This window comes from Prenolepis imparis, unplaced genomic scaffold (genome assembly GCF_030444845.1).
Source record: "Prenolepis imparis isolate NDT839.2.m4 unplaced genomic scaffold, iyPreImpa1.0 SCAF_13, whole genome shotgun sequence".
Classification (NCBI taxonomy): Eukaryota; Metazoa; Arthropoda; class Insecta; order Hymenoptera; family Formicidae; genus Prenolepis; species Prenolepis imparis.
Window position 1 is genome coordinate 9273047 of NW_028141171.1, and position 18633 is coordinate 9291679.

General features: G+C 36.7%; 2 protein-coding genes across 2 annotated transcripts in view; both read left to right on the top strand.

The window, feature by feature from the left end:
* LOC145944552 (serine/threonine-protein phosphatase 2B catalytic subunit 2) overlaps positions 1-18633 on the top strand; it is a 125763-nt gene that overhangs the window by 20478 nt on the left and 86652 nt on the right. The gene's annotated exons all lie outside the window — the stretch shown is intronic.
* LOC145944618 (uncharacterized) lies at positions 16515-17938 on the top strand. The gene is made up of 2 exons (XM_083053059.1): positions 16515-17366; positions 17442-17938. Exons 1-2 carry the CDS (start codon positions 16719-16721, stop codon positions 17604-17606), a joined length of 813 nt encoding a protein of 270 aa, XP_082909185.1. The 5' UTR covers positions 16515-16718; the 3' UTR covers positions 17607-17938.

Below are 18633 nucleotides of genomic sequence, written 5' to 3' on the forward strand. Positions count from 1 at the left end.
CATCAGTGCTAATTAAAGAGAATTGTGCGACATTAAATATATTAGCTAGATATTCTTAATACAGATTTATTATAAAAGCTGCGCATAGAAACATCATACTTTGGTCTGATTTAATAAGCATAGTTGTGAAAAACAGAGGCGCGCATCTCGATCGCGGCAAAGAGATCAAAGGGCTAAATTATTTCCCATTCTTGCGAGCCGCGCGATTAATCATCCTCATACGGGCGAGCTTCTCCTAAATCGATGCGTTTTCGGCTCCGGTGATCCGGAATAAAGATGGTACCGGTAATCCGTGTCGGAGAGGGTTCTTCGATCGATCGACATCCTTCGATGCTCGATCGCCGGGCTCGATTCGGACGGGCCGTTCCTGCCATTCGACCCAGGTCGACCCGCGATGGTCGACTAAGCCGCGGCGAACGGGATGGTTCTTCATCCTGCGACGTTGTACGCGTTCTGTCACCGATCGATACGCTCGCGCCAGCGTACTAGAGAGAAGACTCTCTCGCTCCTTTCTCCTTAAACCCGTGTCACGCGAGCGAAAACGTCGTGTGCGCCACAGTCCGAACGTCGATCAGATTAAGCCTGTCCTTACTGATTCATCTCTTACTCACGTATCTCTTTCGGAGCATATGTTTACGAAAAAGATGCCGAAATTTCCGCTCATACTTCGCGCAATTAGATTTTTTCACTAGTTTGACATTTTCTTTATCGATCTATATTTTCTTAAGGCAATTTTTTAATTTTTTTTCTTATATATTTTTATTGTATGATTTTATAGATAAAGATGTAAAACGTAGAACGTAGTTTAATTATATGTATCTTCTATAGAAATGTGAATGGGGTGGGTTCACTGATCCTAATTGAATTAATAGATTCGAGAGCTAAACTTCGATGAAAGAAATTTGCTTACACATTTGATCAATGATTAAATTAGCCCGACCAAAGTTAATGCTTGTCTACTGTGAAAAACTTGCGCACATAATTATGCTGCTACCGTTCGTCTCTTCTTCTCGATTACTTGTATTTCCGAATTTACGTTAATTAACTTCGCATGCGAGTGTATCATTCTCAATAAAGTAATTAGGTTGGCAACGTTAATTCGCCGATCCGCGCCGATTAACTTTCGGGTAGAGGGACGAAGCTTTGACCCCTTCGAGTTATTTCATTTTTTTTTTATTTTGCACCGCAGATCCGCGTCGAACAATGACGGTAACGTGCGCAAATTGAATTTCGTTTTTCCAATCTTCAATCGCGTCGTTCTTCGCACTCATATAGATGGAGATCGTGCACTAATTCTCTCTCTCTTTGTGTGTTTTATCTCGTTTTGATAGATGCGCCTTTTCGCAGCGTTGTGCGAAAATTAGCAATCGTTGATCTCTTTCTCTGCGTGACACTTGTATATGTTTTTTGTTACATTGCCGTCGTATATCATTGTGATAATACCTAATAATATAAGAGGAAACCGTGCAAAGAGACGCTCGATATCGCGCTGCAACCAATATAATCCCGCTTTAGTCCTGAACTTTTCGCCGTCACTTCTCGTTATGTCAGATGACTCGAGCGATTCGTGACATTTACATATTTTACAATGCTGTCCCGTTAAACCGATGCATGATTATTTTTTAAGCGTATTTTCCGGACATTTTGAAAAAAAAAGAGGCAGAGAAAACTGAAAAATGTAGAGAGTTTTATACTAATTAAGAGAAAGAGAGAGATTGTGCGTGCACGCCGGCACGAGAAGGTGACTTTTTTTTTTTTCTTTTTTTATTTCGTCAATATGTATACAATGTTCGTTGTAACAATGCGGGTTTATCAATACGTTCGCAGCGGGTTATTTCATTTTTAACATCTGCCAGTGCTTCTCCCTTCATTTCCTCTCTTCCCCTGCTTCTCTTCTCGCTCCTGCCATTTTATTTCCCATGCACTCTCGGACGGTGCACACGTAGCGTTGTGCATTGGAATGCGCATCTGCAAAAATCCTCTTTTTCTTCTCTCTGCGAGACATGAGAAATGTATCTCTTGACATGTGCGGCGGTATTCATACGCCGGATAATTCGTATTTTGCAGCTTCGAGCTTGAAAATGCCTCTCTTCCGCGCTACTACGAGTTCTTTAATTTTTATTCATTTTTTAATAAAATAGTATTTAAGAGAAATTTAATTACCCCTTTCTCCTATAAATCTTACAGACAACTCGGAAAAATTATTTGACACGCAATATATAATTTTCACAACGGAGTATAAGTGCATATATACACATTATAATATGTAAACGCATATAACCACGTATATTATATAATTACGCGTAATCTAATCTTCTAATTGAATTTTCTCAAAAGTTTGCGAGATACACACGTCACTCTTTGATGAAATCCCAGTCATTACTAGTTATTGAGTAAAAACAATTTTTGGCGCGTGTTGAGTACGAGCTTGGCGGAATTACGCTAATAAGAAATAAACACTAGTTATTTCCTCGACTGTGACTCATTCGCGTGGAGATTAAGTCCTTAAGTGCTGCTACAAAGCTTAGGAAATGATTACGGCGGGCTCTACGTATTGACTGACATGAGACATAATAAACTTATCGCTTATCTCGCACGAATAGAATGCAATTCGTTTTCTTTTTCTTCGCTCGTCGATTCATCGAACATAATTCTAATAATTGTCAAATCAATTTGTGTGTTTATTTCTTCGCATCTAAAATTAATACTTATTGCGGTGATTTAATTTTTTACGACATTGTTATTTTCATACATTGCAGAAAAAATTCCTTAGTGAGCATTAAGACAAATATACATATATTATTATAATATATAATCGTAGCTTTATTCTTATGTGTGTGTATATATATATATATATAGCCTTACTTTTAGCCTTATGTATTATATATATAATATATATTTTATATATATAATACATATAGGTATATATAAAAGATTGACAACGGAGTAGTCTCGTCGAGGTTTTGGCATAAGTCGAGAAACTTCCGCGACGGTGGCTTCAAATTTCGTTGAGACGCCATGAATACGTATGCATGGGTATTCGATATCCGGTGATGCAAGACTCACTCATTCGAGCTCGCTGAAAACGGTATTCGGGCGGGCGTTTCGGAGCCGCGACGATTCGAGCTACGAAGCATCGTGGGCAACGGATACTTGGGCGCGTTCTTCTCTCTCTCTCTCTCTCTCTCTTCCGCCAGCATCTCTACCCAGGGTGCATGTAAATTATTACGAAAGAACGCCGCGTCTGTGCCAGAAAGACGATTCTCCTGGTGCCGCGCCAGAACACCTCCGTTTCTCCGCGGAAATCTTTGTGTTTCTCGTTACGGCCACCACGACAGAGGATTTCTCTCGTCGGACAGAACTTTTTGTCAGTCGAAATCGGTAACACTAAATGCATCGTCGGAATGCGTAACGTGTCACAATGAAATGCGCCTCGCATTAAGGAGTGTGACATATATGCAGTCGTACAACACGTGATGTATTATGATTCACAACGTTTTCAATCATCTAAGTAACGTACTCTGTTTTTCTCTCTTCTATTAACAAGATGTAATCTGTCTGACTATAATTTTTGTGTGCAAAAGAAACAAAATTATTTTACCGAAGGAATAGAAAAACAATAGAGGGGCCAAGGAGAGGTGATTTTGTGAGGCCGCGTGTCAGGGATTAATTACACCACGATGAATGGCGATAATGTTAGAACATTATTCTAAAAACTCAATAAAATTTATCCAATGCATTAGCAATGACATGGGCGTTATACTATATCATTTCGACAATTATTTTTGCACGAGAATAAGAAACGAGATATGAATGGCATTACGTAATTAGCGTACAACAAAGTATTGTTCTTTAATGCGAGCAGATGTGACAAAAGGAGGAAAGGGAAGGGAAAAGGTGTCGAAGAAAGGAAAACGACGTTCGTAAACGAGCTCTTTGCGCTAAATTTAGATGGTTATGAATGGACCGGCCATGATATCCGCGTGCGTCTATTTAAATTGAAGCTCGTGAGAGAGAGAGCATCGGGAGCAAACTCGTCCATCTTGAGATACAATAAAGTATTTCCGATATTTAAAATTATAAATATCAGGAGTCAAAATAATATATATATAAAATATACTTTTTACAAGAAAAAGAGAGAAATGTGTCTTGAAACATTGTCATTACTTTTAGTTGCGCTTTCATTTCGAAAATGCAGTGTAATTTATTTTTATTTTATATTTCATAGCGTTTCTTCATAGCTTCAATTGCACTTTATTGCGTCGGCAAATTATCGGATATCTCGTGGACTCTCTCGTCCTTCCCGCGAACGAATATTGAATCGCGCTTAATTGCCAGCGTGCAATCATATTTAATCGTAATTAATTGTACCGGGCGAATGTTGTAGCCGCGTCTCACTGTGATTTTGCATCGATTCGACGCGCACGTAATATTTGCATACGCTTGATAAACAGAGCGAAAGATAGCGCTAATCCACCGACTGATTACAATGAATGCCTGACGTCATGAATGAAAGATAAATGTGGAAGATACACTGCATTGAACTTTAGTAAGATGGATTTAAAAAACAGGTTTTTTTCATAAAAAACAACTTAATATTAATTATTTACATAAACGTTGAGAATTAATGAGCCTTCTATTAAAGGTGCATAAGTAGTAAATAATTTTTTAGAATGTGTTTTTTGCAATATTTTCGATACGTGTATAATCAGAGAGATATATCGATTAATATGCATTCAGATTATATGCATAGCACACATAGCAGATATAATTGCTTCGAGATAAATGGCGATCCGCAATCGGTCACGTGTTTCTTGAAAGTACACGTTGGATGTCGGAGATATCCTATGTACGAGTCCGACGTGACTGTAAATAGAGCATAGGTCTTGGACCGGTCTCGGTAGAAAGAGATCGATTAGTCATTTCCTCGTCTCGTTTGGAACTGTTCCACGCACTCTGGAACGCGTTTTCACATCTACTAATAAACCGCGCGTGGAGAATCATTGACTCGCGTCATGTCAACCGTGATTCGAACAGATACTTCATGTTCTCGCGAAGGATTTAATTAATTTCTGGATAAATACGTATTTCCGGATTATTTTGTTATATAAATCGTCGTTGTAATTTTGCCAAAGATCGTCTAGTGATTCATTGCGACGTCAAATTAACGAATATTAAATATTTTTATGTTGCGATTAAAAACGAACTTTATTTATTCATTTTATTTTAGATAAATTTGCCACTTTAATAGAAGCTTAATTTGAAGTCTTAACACATTTAATATTAAAAATTACGAAGTAGTGTGTGTTAAAAAGACTGATATTTAATCAAATTTTTGCTCCAAGAAGTATCTACTCCAAATTCTCGAAGAATTCATATAGTTTTTTTTTTCATCGGATTTATCTTATATAATTTTATCAGCTATTACATCGTAAATTATATTTATTAACTATTACATATCGTAACTTAAATTATTAAATAATATTATTAAATAGTAAATTCCATGCGAAAATTTCCGTAATTTTTTTGTGTTAAACAATCATTGCAATTTTATTTCGTGTGTGCTAAGGATTCTTGCAAAACATTGCACAATGTCGATCTCCGTCTCTCTTAACTCGCTCGTACTTTTCCCTTTTTCCGTCCAGCCACGCCCTTCCTTTCGTTTCCTGCCGGTCGAAAGCTTCTAAAGTTCAGGAGTCAAAGCCAGCCGCGTCGTATAACGGCGTCAAAAAGCTTTTCCATCATGCTCTCGTCATCGCCGTCGTCGCCGTCGCCGTCGCCGTCGCCGTCACCATCGTCGTCGTCGTCGTTGCCGTCACATTCCGGAACGGAGTTTCGTGCTTTCGCTACGCTTTTCGCGATACGCCGCGCTTACTTCCATTATAAAATCGCAGGCAAAGTTGCACAGTCGAAATTTGTGGCTCTGAATAGAGGTTCCTTTCCAAAATCCGAGAGAGCGAGCAATACGAAAACGAACATGTTAATAAAAAATAAGAGACGCAACACATACAGACAAAGACCTATAATATATATACCTTCGCGATATGTATATTAATTGTATAATCTACTTTTTTCGAGATGATATCATTCCTGAAGCCGAACACAAACTCGCTCAATTTTTTAATGCGAAGAGTCGGTATCCTTTTTTTTATACGCGGAATGTTATTTGTCCACGTAACGCCGAACGTAGTTATCCGGAGACGAGCCAATTCAAAATCAATAAAACTTGATCAGGCTGTCGCGCTATTCGGCCGGCGGCAGCGGCGGCGCGTCGAAAGAGCACACGGCACACCGGGACCATAAAAACCATTATCGCGTACACACATACACGCTACACACATATGATATAAGCCGGTATAAATGTATACGCGTGGATATGCAATTTACACCCGCCTCTGAATAAAAACTCGACGCATCGACAAATAACAACCTTTTATGTCATTAACCACTGCCGGCGGCACTCAATTAAAAAAATATAAAAAAAATCTCAATAGGAAAATCTTTGAAATAAATTCCAACGGGAGGTCTATCGCTAGGTGAAATTCGTTCCAACTAGCTGAAATTGTCGTAACCGCATACGCGGATGAAATCATTAATTAGTTTCTCGATAATCGTTGTAGAAATCTTACTGTGAAGTTGACATCTCGCTTTCAAAAGTCGAGAGTCTTATTAACAGTTCTATTTGCATCTGTAATAATTCTAGTTCCTGATATAGAAATAGTCTTTTGTCGATTTAGGTACAAAAATTACAACTGAAAAAATAAGCCAACTCTTCCCGTGGCACTTCACTTTCTGAAAAACTTTTAAATCATGAAATTTTGTAGTTTTTGAAAGATCTGAAAGGTTTCAGCAAGTACTTATGGCCTTTAAATATTTTTAAACCATTTTTAATTCTCGGAGCTGACACTTCATATTCTAGAGAATTATGAAGTACTGGCTATTCTCGCGGTTTTTTTTACAGTTCTCGACACAGTTCTCGCATAGTTTCAACAATTTTGATAGATTTTAGTAGTAGTTTCGGCTTTTAAATATTTTTAAACAATTTTTTCACATTCTACACTATGAGGTGCTAGCTGATTTTAACATTACTTTTAAGATTATAGAATTTAAGATTATTTGAACTTTTAAGCTTATAGATTTAAGATTATTAACTTTTATATAGAAATTATTATCTAACAATAAGATTAACATTAATTATTGAAAATTAAAAAAAAATTTGCAACAAAAAACACAAAAAATTTAGCTTTATAGTTCTTGAAAATGACGAGCATTGAGATTAAAAAATATCTTAAGACCAAAATTGCTAAAACCTATCAGGAATTATAGAATTCTTCGAGAACTATACAATTTCATGATTTAAATAATTTTCAGAAAGTGAAATGCTACGTTCCTATCAGGAACTATAGAACTATTATGATTGCAAATAGAACTATTAAAATTCCCGATTTTTAGAAATAAGATTTATCAATTTCATAGTAGCTGTAGAAATAACCGCGTGCACATAACCGTGTAAATTTGATCAAGACTTATTGTATCACGACACGTTGGAGTGTGAATGATAATTAAAGAACGTAATAGAAGTAACCGAACCAAGTGTGTATATGTCGAGGATTAAATTGAGAATTAAAACGAAATGGTAGAATCCTTTTCGCATCGCCCTTAATTAATTTTTATTATGCACTTTCTTGCACACATTATTATAAACGGCGACTACGTACTCGCACTTACATTAGGCGAAATTACATCTTGCAAGATAATTGCGAAATCGGTGCTCGATAACAAGTTAATTAATTAAAGCGAGAGTTCGCTCTCGCACAATTGTACGTTCAATCGCGAATGTGTATCGAATTGGGCTATCGCTTCGACAAGACCCCGTCGCGCATTTCCATCTCTGTTATCCGATTATTGTGTGCGAGCGATGTATACAAGATTATTCTGTGCTCCAGCGATCATAAAACTTGCGACGGAAATTCGACGGAATCTTATTTACGTTGTTACGGGAAATGCGCGGCTGGGTTTTCGTCGGATTAAACAAGACACTAGGATAACCGAGTTGGATAATTATTGATAAAATGCATTTCTCTTGTTCCGCGTACCGCATCCACGTACATTATCATCTATGATTATCCGAATAATTCATGATTAGAATCGAATATCATCCGCGTATATGCGTTAGTTTGCAAGGCAAACGACGACTATGAATTCTATGTTTACATCGCGATCTTCGTCACGCGATTGCATTATCGTCTATATATTCGTTAACGTCCTGTGTCGCGTCTGATTTACATGATCTTACTGCGTTTTACTCTACATGAAACTAATGTATTATATAAAAGAATAATATATAGCGTAATATATACGCTCATAGTTTTAATATGGTAAAAGAACAGCAATTAGTACATTACTTATCGCATACACACTCTCGCGAGAATTCTGAAATTAAACGCAATTGATCGATTAGATTAGTACGATTGTAGTATGACTTTGAGAGAATCAGCTGATTATTTTTTTCACTAATGAATGCACCGCATTGCTCCGCTCACGTCCGACACTGTGACAATACGATTATTGAATATATCTTATGCAACGTATCGGCGTTATTACGTAAATGCATATATATATATATATATGCGCGTAACGGGAAAATGCTGATGCTTTGCGTCGATTCTTTTGTCTTTAATATTTCAAACGATTTTTCGCTGCACACGAGAATGCATTTTTTAATACATGCACATCACAAAATGGATCTCGCATTAATCGAGTAAAAAGCGCGAAATGTTTGCTTAGAAAGAAATGGAACAATAACTTGCTATCATTATTTTATTACAATTATTTTACTAAAATTATTTTACTAATTATTTATTAGCTGTATGAGAGAATGTTTCCTCCATTTTTAAATTTACTGTACTTTTACTGTTTTTGTGATACGCGTATAAAGAAATCAAAATTCGACGGGGAGGGGCTCAACGCGATGTTGAATAATACTTGCCAGCGCGATTGTGCTCGCGACCTAAAATCTCAAATGTCAAATCCCGTTGATACGGATCGTCGAAGATCATTTCGGGACTTTGCAACCGGCCGTGGTTTGCATCTCGTCAAGCGCCTTGATCGAATCCTACGGCGTTCCGCTCACGGCATTGACCGCCAACGATGCGGCTGATAGTCGTGCATAATATCGGGTGCGGTTGTAGTCACATGGAGATGAATGCGGCGCCGATATTCGCTCTTGCGGAAGCGTATAGTTGCGAGAAGAGAAGCACCGAAATCGGCACGTTCCCTCTTTCGCTCTCATTCATGACTAAGAAAATTTACACAAGCCTAATCGATGATTCGATTCGAAGAAATTGTCGGAGATGTTGTCGCTAATCTTGTAAAAAATCTAGGTAAAAATAAGAAGGAAAACGTTCTTATACGTGAGAGATGTAGCATCACGTTGCGCTTTCGTTATCCCGTGACTTTTCCTCCGTGAGAAAACACGGCGATGTTTTTCAATGAACGGACTAATAAGACGTTTTCGAGAAACGTGTCTTTCATCTAGCTTGATTTATTTATTCTTTTCTTATTTTTATATCTCTAATAAGAAGGCTAAAGCGTGATGGAATTATATTTTCCAACGCGCGAAGATTCCTCGAAAAAAAATGAAGATTGCATCTTCATCAGAAAAGCTATTTTTTTTCAATCTAAAGAAATATTTTTTTATCGCGACAAGATACTTCTTGGGAAAATCTCGGAACACAATCAGATTTGTAATAATTATCGATAAGACGTGACGCGACGCAATTGAAATATATATTTCGTGAAATTTTATACCAACAATTTACAACGAAAAAATTCGTTTAAAAAAAGATCGCTTCTTTTGTCCCTCGCCAACGCGTTCAAACTTTTCGCACCGTAGTATAACGTTGTTTCTCAATCGGGAGAGTGTTCGCGTATCGTGACGCTTTGTTAAATGTTCCATGCCCGAGTCTAAACGTGTCCGCGCCGATGACCCGGTAGAAGGCACGTGTATCCGACGCGTAGAGATAATTACATGTCAACACAAGCACACGGAAGCGCCGTATATTCTATGACCTGCCCGCAACACAAGCGCGGTTGGTCACACGGCGTGTCGCCGTTTTCGTCATCGACACATCTTTAGTATAAGGGCCGATTGTTCCAACCTCTTGGTAAGATTTACCCAACAGGTAGCATATTTTCGTCTCTTTTCAAATAAGTTTTAAAAAAGAGACGAAGATATGCTACCTGTCGGGTAAAACTTACCAAGAAGTTGGAACAACCGGCCCTAAGACAAATAGCTTATCCCTCAAGCGCCCTATCTCGGTTACTGTTTTTCGCCCCTTTCGAAATTGCAAGCTTGCACAGCCATTCTCTATTCGTTTACGTAACAAGTTGCACGGGAATGTATGGAGGAAGGAATTATTCATAGTTGGAATTATTAACAAGACCTGAAAGCCCACCTGGCGCTCGCGGCCAATCAACCTGATACCTAATTTAGTAATGTTTTTTTTCTACCATGGCTCCCTTACCAAGGTATAAAGGAAAAAAGCTACCGAGTGGAACCCTAAATTTTAAACTTTGAAGAACCACGGATGTCGCGAAATTTTTTTTTTTCTTTGCTCATCTCGAAATAGAGAAACTTAATTCAACGTAAAACAGAAAATAATTCCAGAATCATTAAGAACGACGGGTAAATTGGCTGAAGCGGCGACGCCGGCGGGAAAGTGTCTAGCATCCCGCGAGATGCATTTGCCGAGCCTGTGTTTGTCAGCTTCTTGTCAATGGCTCGCGGGCGCAGGTGCGAGACTGCTGAAGTAGCCCGCGGCAGTGGCAAAGGTAAACTCTATCCGGTACACGTCCGTTTTGCCGTAGAGCGAGCGAACGAGCGAGATGAGAAGTACCAGAGAGAGAGAGAGAGATAGGCAACACGGCAAAGCATAGCGCAGCATAGGCAGCTATCGTGAGGTACGCGGATCAATATTCCGTCCGGTCCATCCTCTGACCCCATATCTCTCTTTTCCTCCTACTTGCGTATCCCACCCAACGTCGTCGTCGTCGTCGTCGTCGTGACCACCGCCACTGCCACATCTCTTTCTTTACCTCCCTCGTTATACACCACCGCCCTCTTCACCCCCTTTCCTTCCCGCCTGTCCTCTTGGATTTCTTCGCTTTTCAGCCCCGCCACTTCATCTCAAAATCCATGGCCTTCCGGCGCTGCTGCATTTACGCGAGCGCTAAATCGAAGCCGCTATCTTCTCCCTCTTTACGCGTATTTATCCCTGAGATATGTGTGCCCCACGAGCTCAGCTTTATAAAACGATTAATTTTTGTCGCTCGAGCTTACGGGTTACGATCAACATTTGTTCTGTCGACGGCCAAGTCCTTTATTCATTCATTCATTTACTCACCGAGTAATTAATTATTTCTATCTTCTTACATCGAGAATATGTACGACTTGCGTAACTTTTTCCGAAAGAAAACTTACTTCGTTTAAGTAATGGCTGCAGCAGCGTCTCAGCTGACGAGCGTTCGAGTAAATTAAATGTTAGGGATAATGATCAGGAACAAATAATCGCGATAAATTTTACGATAATGAATTACTGGAAAATAAACGTCAAATATTTATTATTTATAAATCATATGAAATCATCATTCGTTATTTTGTTTTCCGCTTTGCACATCGCGCGTTCTCTTTTTCGTTCCTCTTTGCGACGTCATGCTTTTTCCGATTTATCGATTATCGACTTTCGCGGATTTTGATTGCAACATGCAGGTATTAAAGATGTAGCTTTGCTACACAACACAAAGTGATATTCCTCTTGATTCTCTTTTTATTTCTTTTATTTTTTATATTTTTTCAATTTCTTATTTAAATATATAATACATGGGGTGTGATTTGCAGTTTAAACCGTTAAAATTATCGTCCAGTTTGCACTTACACTTGCAGCATTTATATCTATCTAAATTAGCGCTTTCAATTAATGTACCGCGCGCGCTTGTATGTGTTGTGTGTGTGTATATATATTTTTTTCGCGGTAATTTTTTTGTCCTCCGTTTCGCTCTCTTGTCTTCGTGTCGGCACGAATGGCCGCTTATCCATTCATGTCCATCGAGTCACTGTCAGCCCGCTACTTTCCTTTCGACGTATGCCTGGAAATGGCAGCTGTCGCATCCGCTGTCAATTGTCGTGTCGCGGATTCTAAAAGGTTGGCTTTACAACCATATCGATTCCAGTTCGACATTGATCGTCGCGCATCTACATATAGCTATAGACTCCTTTTCCCGCTTTTTCTCTTAGTGATATCTCTCTTCTCTTTCTCTTACAATAATAGGATTACATCAAGTTTATTAGGAAGAAAAAAATTGCAAAAATTACTGAAGAAGATTATTAATGACTTATCTTTTTCGCTCGTCTGTTTCGACATTTGTCTCACAAGTTCTATGATATTTCTAATTTGTATTTTTTAATAGAATAAAAATAGAGATGGTTATATGTATATTACTTTAAGTCTTTAATGCAATTAACGTAATTTAATATAATCCTTTTTTGAAAGGAAACTAATTGCGTTTTGATCTGTACTCGCATTCGTCAACCGAATTACATAAATTCGGTCGAATGTAATTGAAAGAAGGAGTTAGATTCCCAGACTCGTAATGTACCGTATGATGTCCTCGATCATTAATATTCGTGGCCCGAATCCAAGTTCATCGAGTTATCTCAAGTAGGTCGCGGAACTGGTTTTGGCGTTTTTGGTTATTTAGCAAGCCGCTGTCGAGACTACAATGGAAGGCTCATACGCAAATGACATATCACGAAATAAAAGTTTTCTGCAAAATATAACGTCGTTATTATAATTATTATTTTTGCGGCGCGAGTTTAAAGACGAGAAATGACGATCGAATATAATCAGAAGCAAATCAACGATATTTCAGTACATTTTCGGTATTATTTACCGTCAAAGTTAACGCCATAAACATGAAGTGACGCACGTATGGTGTAAACACAAACGACTCTTCGCCGTGTTTACATTGGGGCTATTCTGGACAAAATCAAATTGCCAATCATACGGTCAGTAGCGCTGATAGTATACGGAAAATTCGAACAGTTGTCGCACACATTATCGTCGAAACGCCACACGGAAAAGCGAGTGTGATCGTCCTGATTGGTAGATTTCAATCTCCGAAGATTGTTCACCATAATTGGTAAATTTCTCGTTTGCATTCAACTCACGGGGAATCCAATAATTACAGTTTGCGCGAATCGGGCTTTAAATGCAAGACGTTGTGGAGTGATCCTCCACTTAATCTTTACGGGATCTACACACGAAATGTTTGCTTTTATAAATTATTCCTTCAATTTAAATAAAGAGGCAATTTGTTACTATAATGACTATTTTTTTATACAAATCTTTATATTACAATTAAAATAGTGAACAAATTAACTAGTTCTTTTTTTTAGAAAGAAAAATTTCTTATCCGACATATCTACTTTATTTTGATTAGAATTTCTCGCTCTCTCTCTGCGAGAAGAGAGAAGGGAATGAGATTTCCCCATCCCTAGAATGAATTCCTATTATAGATCCGAATGCGTAGGAAACGTTGCTCGTTATTCGCGACTTAATGTGAAATGACAACGGGTTAATTGCGCATTGTTCGCGTTGTAATGAAACTCTAAAAGGATTACGCGTTACTGTGCGTCAGCAGTGAATGTATAACGCTCGTCACATCAATCGAGTCCCGATATATTTCACTCTACCGAAATTCCACCTAAACTTTTGCGAGGCGTTTTGATCTGGCGGAAAAACAAGCTGCTCTAATAATCCAGCGTGATTTTGCATTCAATTAAAAATTTAAACGCGCGAATGCATTAATTCTCGTTTGTTTTTCTATCCAATTATATATATGTTATATATTTTTTTTTTTTTATTGAGAGATACTCTTGGCAGATTAATAGAAATGTTACATGTTTGCATTAATTGGAAGTTCCCTTCGAATGCAGTAATTCTCCATTATATTATGCTATACACACACATTTCTATATCGTTTCGATGTTTGCACAAAAACGACTATTGCTGTCATTCTATCGTTTTACATTCATGGCAAATTAGCAATTACAAGCTTATTATTGTCATATACGAAATTTACGTATAATTATGATAATAATATCAAATGTAATTACTATATATAATTACACACATAATGACATCTTTTAGATACATATTTGAAAAAGTTACGCGAACAAACATGACATTTTATCGTTCCCTGCGACACTGTATAAGACGTAGCTTCCTTATTTCTTGTCATTTTAGCATCACACCTGATTTTCGAATTGTCAAAATTAACGCGATTGGCAAAATTAATCGATATAGTATATCGATTGAAAATTTAAAAAACTAAGAAAGTTAAATGAAAATCTTTTTATGCGATATTTAGACAGTGATATCATCGTACGAAGCATTGGAGAGAGAGAGCAGAGAGAATTTTTGTTACAGTTTGCAATTAGATATATGACGATAAAATAACACGCCCAAAATTAGAGTTGATTATACTCTCGATACTTTAATATCCAATATCGAAACTCTGTAGTGCAGCATGTTATTCGATATTAAATTCGCCGCTTATTTGTGAGTAACTCGAACACAATTTGATGCGCGTAATTAATATCCTTGCGATCGTACATCTATACGATCTCGCGTACGTTGATCGTTATCCTCTTGTGCATACGCGACGTAAAAGCATCGTTGTATAGTCTTGATTGAACGTTTCCTCGCAGTTTTCGCGCGGCGACCGAGTTCCCAGGTATCGACTTTCGAAACTATCGGTTACCCAAGCTTTTCCCTAGATTGAATATTCAAATTAGTTGTTGTGTTCAAACCGCGGGGAATATATCGCTTTTCCGCTTAATTTCGAGTAATGCCGAGAGAAAGAAAAAGAAAAAAAAGAATAAGAGGGAGAGAGTACCAAACAGAGATCAAAGGCCGCGAAAAAGTGGTTACCGCCCCGAGAGAATTTCTTGCTTTATCTTCCGATTTCGTAATGCATTTATATACTTTTCCCCTCGGTCCGCCACATCCACTTACATCCGCTGGATTCACAACCGCATTTAGTCGATAAATTCTCTAGTAAGATGTTAAGATGAGTTAAGGAATGCTTTGCGTCCTATCTGAATGGAGGATAAGCTCTCGAGATGCAATTATATTCTTTATGAGATACAATTATTCTTTTTATTCTTCGGGATTATCTTTGCAAAAAGATTTTATCATCGAACGTATCATCCCAGCGATAAAAGCGCTTTACGATAGAATCAATGAATAATTATTATTCGATATAGGAATATGTATATTGGAAAAATGGCATCTATTACTTTTAACAGTTTTTTTTTTTTTTTTGTATTGAACTTTAATAACCAAAAAATCTCATATATCGATGCCAGTGAATCAGTTATTCAGATGCAGTTTATCAAAGTAATAGTGAGAGATGGATGGAACTTTGTTGCTTCCGAGACAGACTGCTGAATCATGCAGGAAGAGCTGTATTTTCGTATCGCGCCATTAGTTTTCGTTAGATGCACACAGCGAGAATTGTGCGGCGAGAGTGTGTTTATGGCGAAAAAGAATCGATCTTTTTATTTGCGAGCGAATACCAGGAATAGATCAAAGAATCAATGTTACTTTGTAGCTTTCAGATAGAAGAATTCGATCAAAGAAACAAACTCTTCTATACAATGTGCTTGCTTGATTCTTAGATCTTTTGACCAATTCTCTGATTCTATTTGCAAATATCTGACTACAACGTCTTAAAGTTGCAAACTAATTATACTTTATAAATTTCAACTCTTCACCGTTTTGAAATATCTCATATAGCAAAAATTAATTTTATATCTGGCAAAAGCTATTGTATTGCTATTTGTTGGCGAATATAATCTTTATTATGTAAATAATTTCGCAGCAGAGAATTTTTTTAAAAATAATTTTGCGATTCAATATAATTCGTGTATCGAAAATATTAATTATTGTATATTTTTCTACATCTTTTCTTTCTGATATTAATTTTAACGTGCCTTAAAAATAACAAATAATGATAAAATATTTATTTTACCATATATTAATGCTATGTAAATATTCATATAATAAAAACTCACTATTAATATATAATAGATGACAAAAGTAAGTATATGAAAGAAATTTTTAGACTTTAAGATAGTTTTTGGTACAAACATCTTTAATATTTAATTTATAGTTAATATTTTGCGCAGTATCTAATTTTATATATCATTATCTAAACAACACAGTAAAGTTACGATTATAGATTTAAAGGTTTAACAGAAATAGAGTATTTATTTACGTTCATGAAAATCGATTTATATCAAGGTAACAAATGTTTAGATTAGTCGTGTTTTTATGTCTGATGTATATCATTATCATTAGGTGACAACTTTTTTCCCACATAGAACATTGTTTTGAATATAGGGATTCAAATATTTTATATATTTTTGTCTATTCAGTTGATACACATAACGATTGCAGTACTTTTACAAATGTCATAGAATATAAGAGCAATTTTACGTCCGGTATTCAAATCTTAGAATATAGAAAGGGGAATCTGAAAAGTTTTAACATCAAAGTGACTCGGATCTTCGATTTAACGTTGAGCAGTGCCAAGCAAACGTTATTTACGAGTTCCATATACGGTTATTCACAAGAAAATCGCGCTCGTTCAACATGGCCGATAAAAAGCACGTGTTACGTCTGTCCAAGGATTGCTTTAACCTAGCCGAGATTTCTCAGGAATATTTTTCGCCGTTATGCGAGTTCTCCGCAGCGAATGAATGTCTATCTTCGCCGATCGAGTATTTCTCGCCGACTTGTGCGACTCCGGAAACAATGAAGAAAGAGTTCTTATACGAGACGCCTAATAGTAATGCGTTTAAAACACCTAAAAAGATATTTGACGAAAATGAGAACAACGATTCGCCCAATTCGACGTTCGTCTCGGAGATGGACGTTCGACCGAAGTATTATAATAATAATGTAAGTCCCGCGATCGAAAAGATCGTGCGGATGATGAAGATGCCGATTTCTTCGACGCCTGAGAAATCGCAGACACCGACCAAACGCGTTTTTTCGTCCTACTATCATTTCGTCGGCAAAGCTATCGAAGATCCCGCGATCTGCGCTCTGGTTAAAAAACGCTTAGATGCGAGCTTTTCCAGCCCGAAAGCGCACGCTGTCATTTCCCGAGTGGACAGTCCCACGCTGAAGGTGACGAGAGAAGTTGAACCACTGGTGCCCCAGATGGTGCAGGCACCTTCGAGAAATCAAGAATTCGTCGATTCCGATGATGAAAGAGTAGACTCTCCGCGTTACAAGGTAAAAGAAGATCGATCTGACATATCGAGATTTATCACACATCGCGCAAGACGATGACAATATATGTATGCACAGGAAATTATCTACGTGTCCGAGGTGCACTTTTTGTTGATGGCGTCCAACAGGAATCGTCGGATGAGAATGGCTGCTTCGCACATACGGCGAAGCGATTCCCGAGATAGCGCTTTTTGCGAGGGATCTGATCAAGAATATCTGGATGGCGAAGTTCATCAGCAATAAGAGATAATTGTTAAAATCGTGATGTTCAAAATTAGCAATGTTCAATAATGTTATATTTTAATTTTATTTTCATTTTTATTTTTATTTTATTTTTGTCGAATTAAATTGCGCGTAAGATTAGGCGATATAAATAAATAAATAATAAATAACTTATATCATTTTTAATTGAACAGATTGTTTGGTATTAAAGTGCCCCATATTGACAAATATGTAATCACTTGATCGAAAGTAATATTGTTCAAAATACATTGATTGATTTTATAGTGCCAGCAGATTTGCAGGATTAAAGGGGTTAAAGGGGTAAAATTGCAAAAATATTTTTATCTAAATAGAAAAGTTAACCAAATTTTCACAAATTGATTTAGAAAATCTTGATATATTCTGTTATTTTCTTAAAATGATATTTAAAAAGGTATTTTAATTGTATTAAAATTTGAAGATTTTCTTAAAGTATAATCATTATTAGTGTCTTTTATGATCCTATTATTCTATTATCTGATAATCAAAAATTTAAGAAAATTATTAATATTTAAACCATATTTTATTTTATTTTACTGATTTTTTTATTTATTAGTTTTATAATTAACGCACATGAAAAAATAAAAAAAATTTATAAAATATATGAAATATCTGTGTCTTTATTTGATATTTATCTTGTTTATAATAATATTATGACATAATATATATATATGAGTTTTGCATTTTAGTTAAGTCATTACGTATGCTTGACTTTGTTTATATTAGTGTTTGTTCTGTATATAGAGTAGCGCATCTATAGTAACATCTGCTGTAAGCCGGCACCGAGTATGATTCTAACGTAATAAACACACTGAAAAATAATTATGTCGGTTATTGCAAAATTCTTAGAGGAACGACTAGAAATAAATAATATAAATTATTAATGGTAATTTAGAGAAAGGGATATAAAAATTATCGAAGAAAAAGATTTTTGCGTTTAACTTAAAAAGGCGATCGTCAAGACGAATACTCGTCTCAGAGATTTTTATATAAGGTGCGTTTCAGAGGC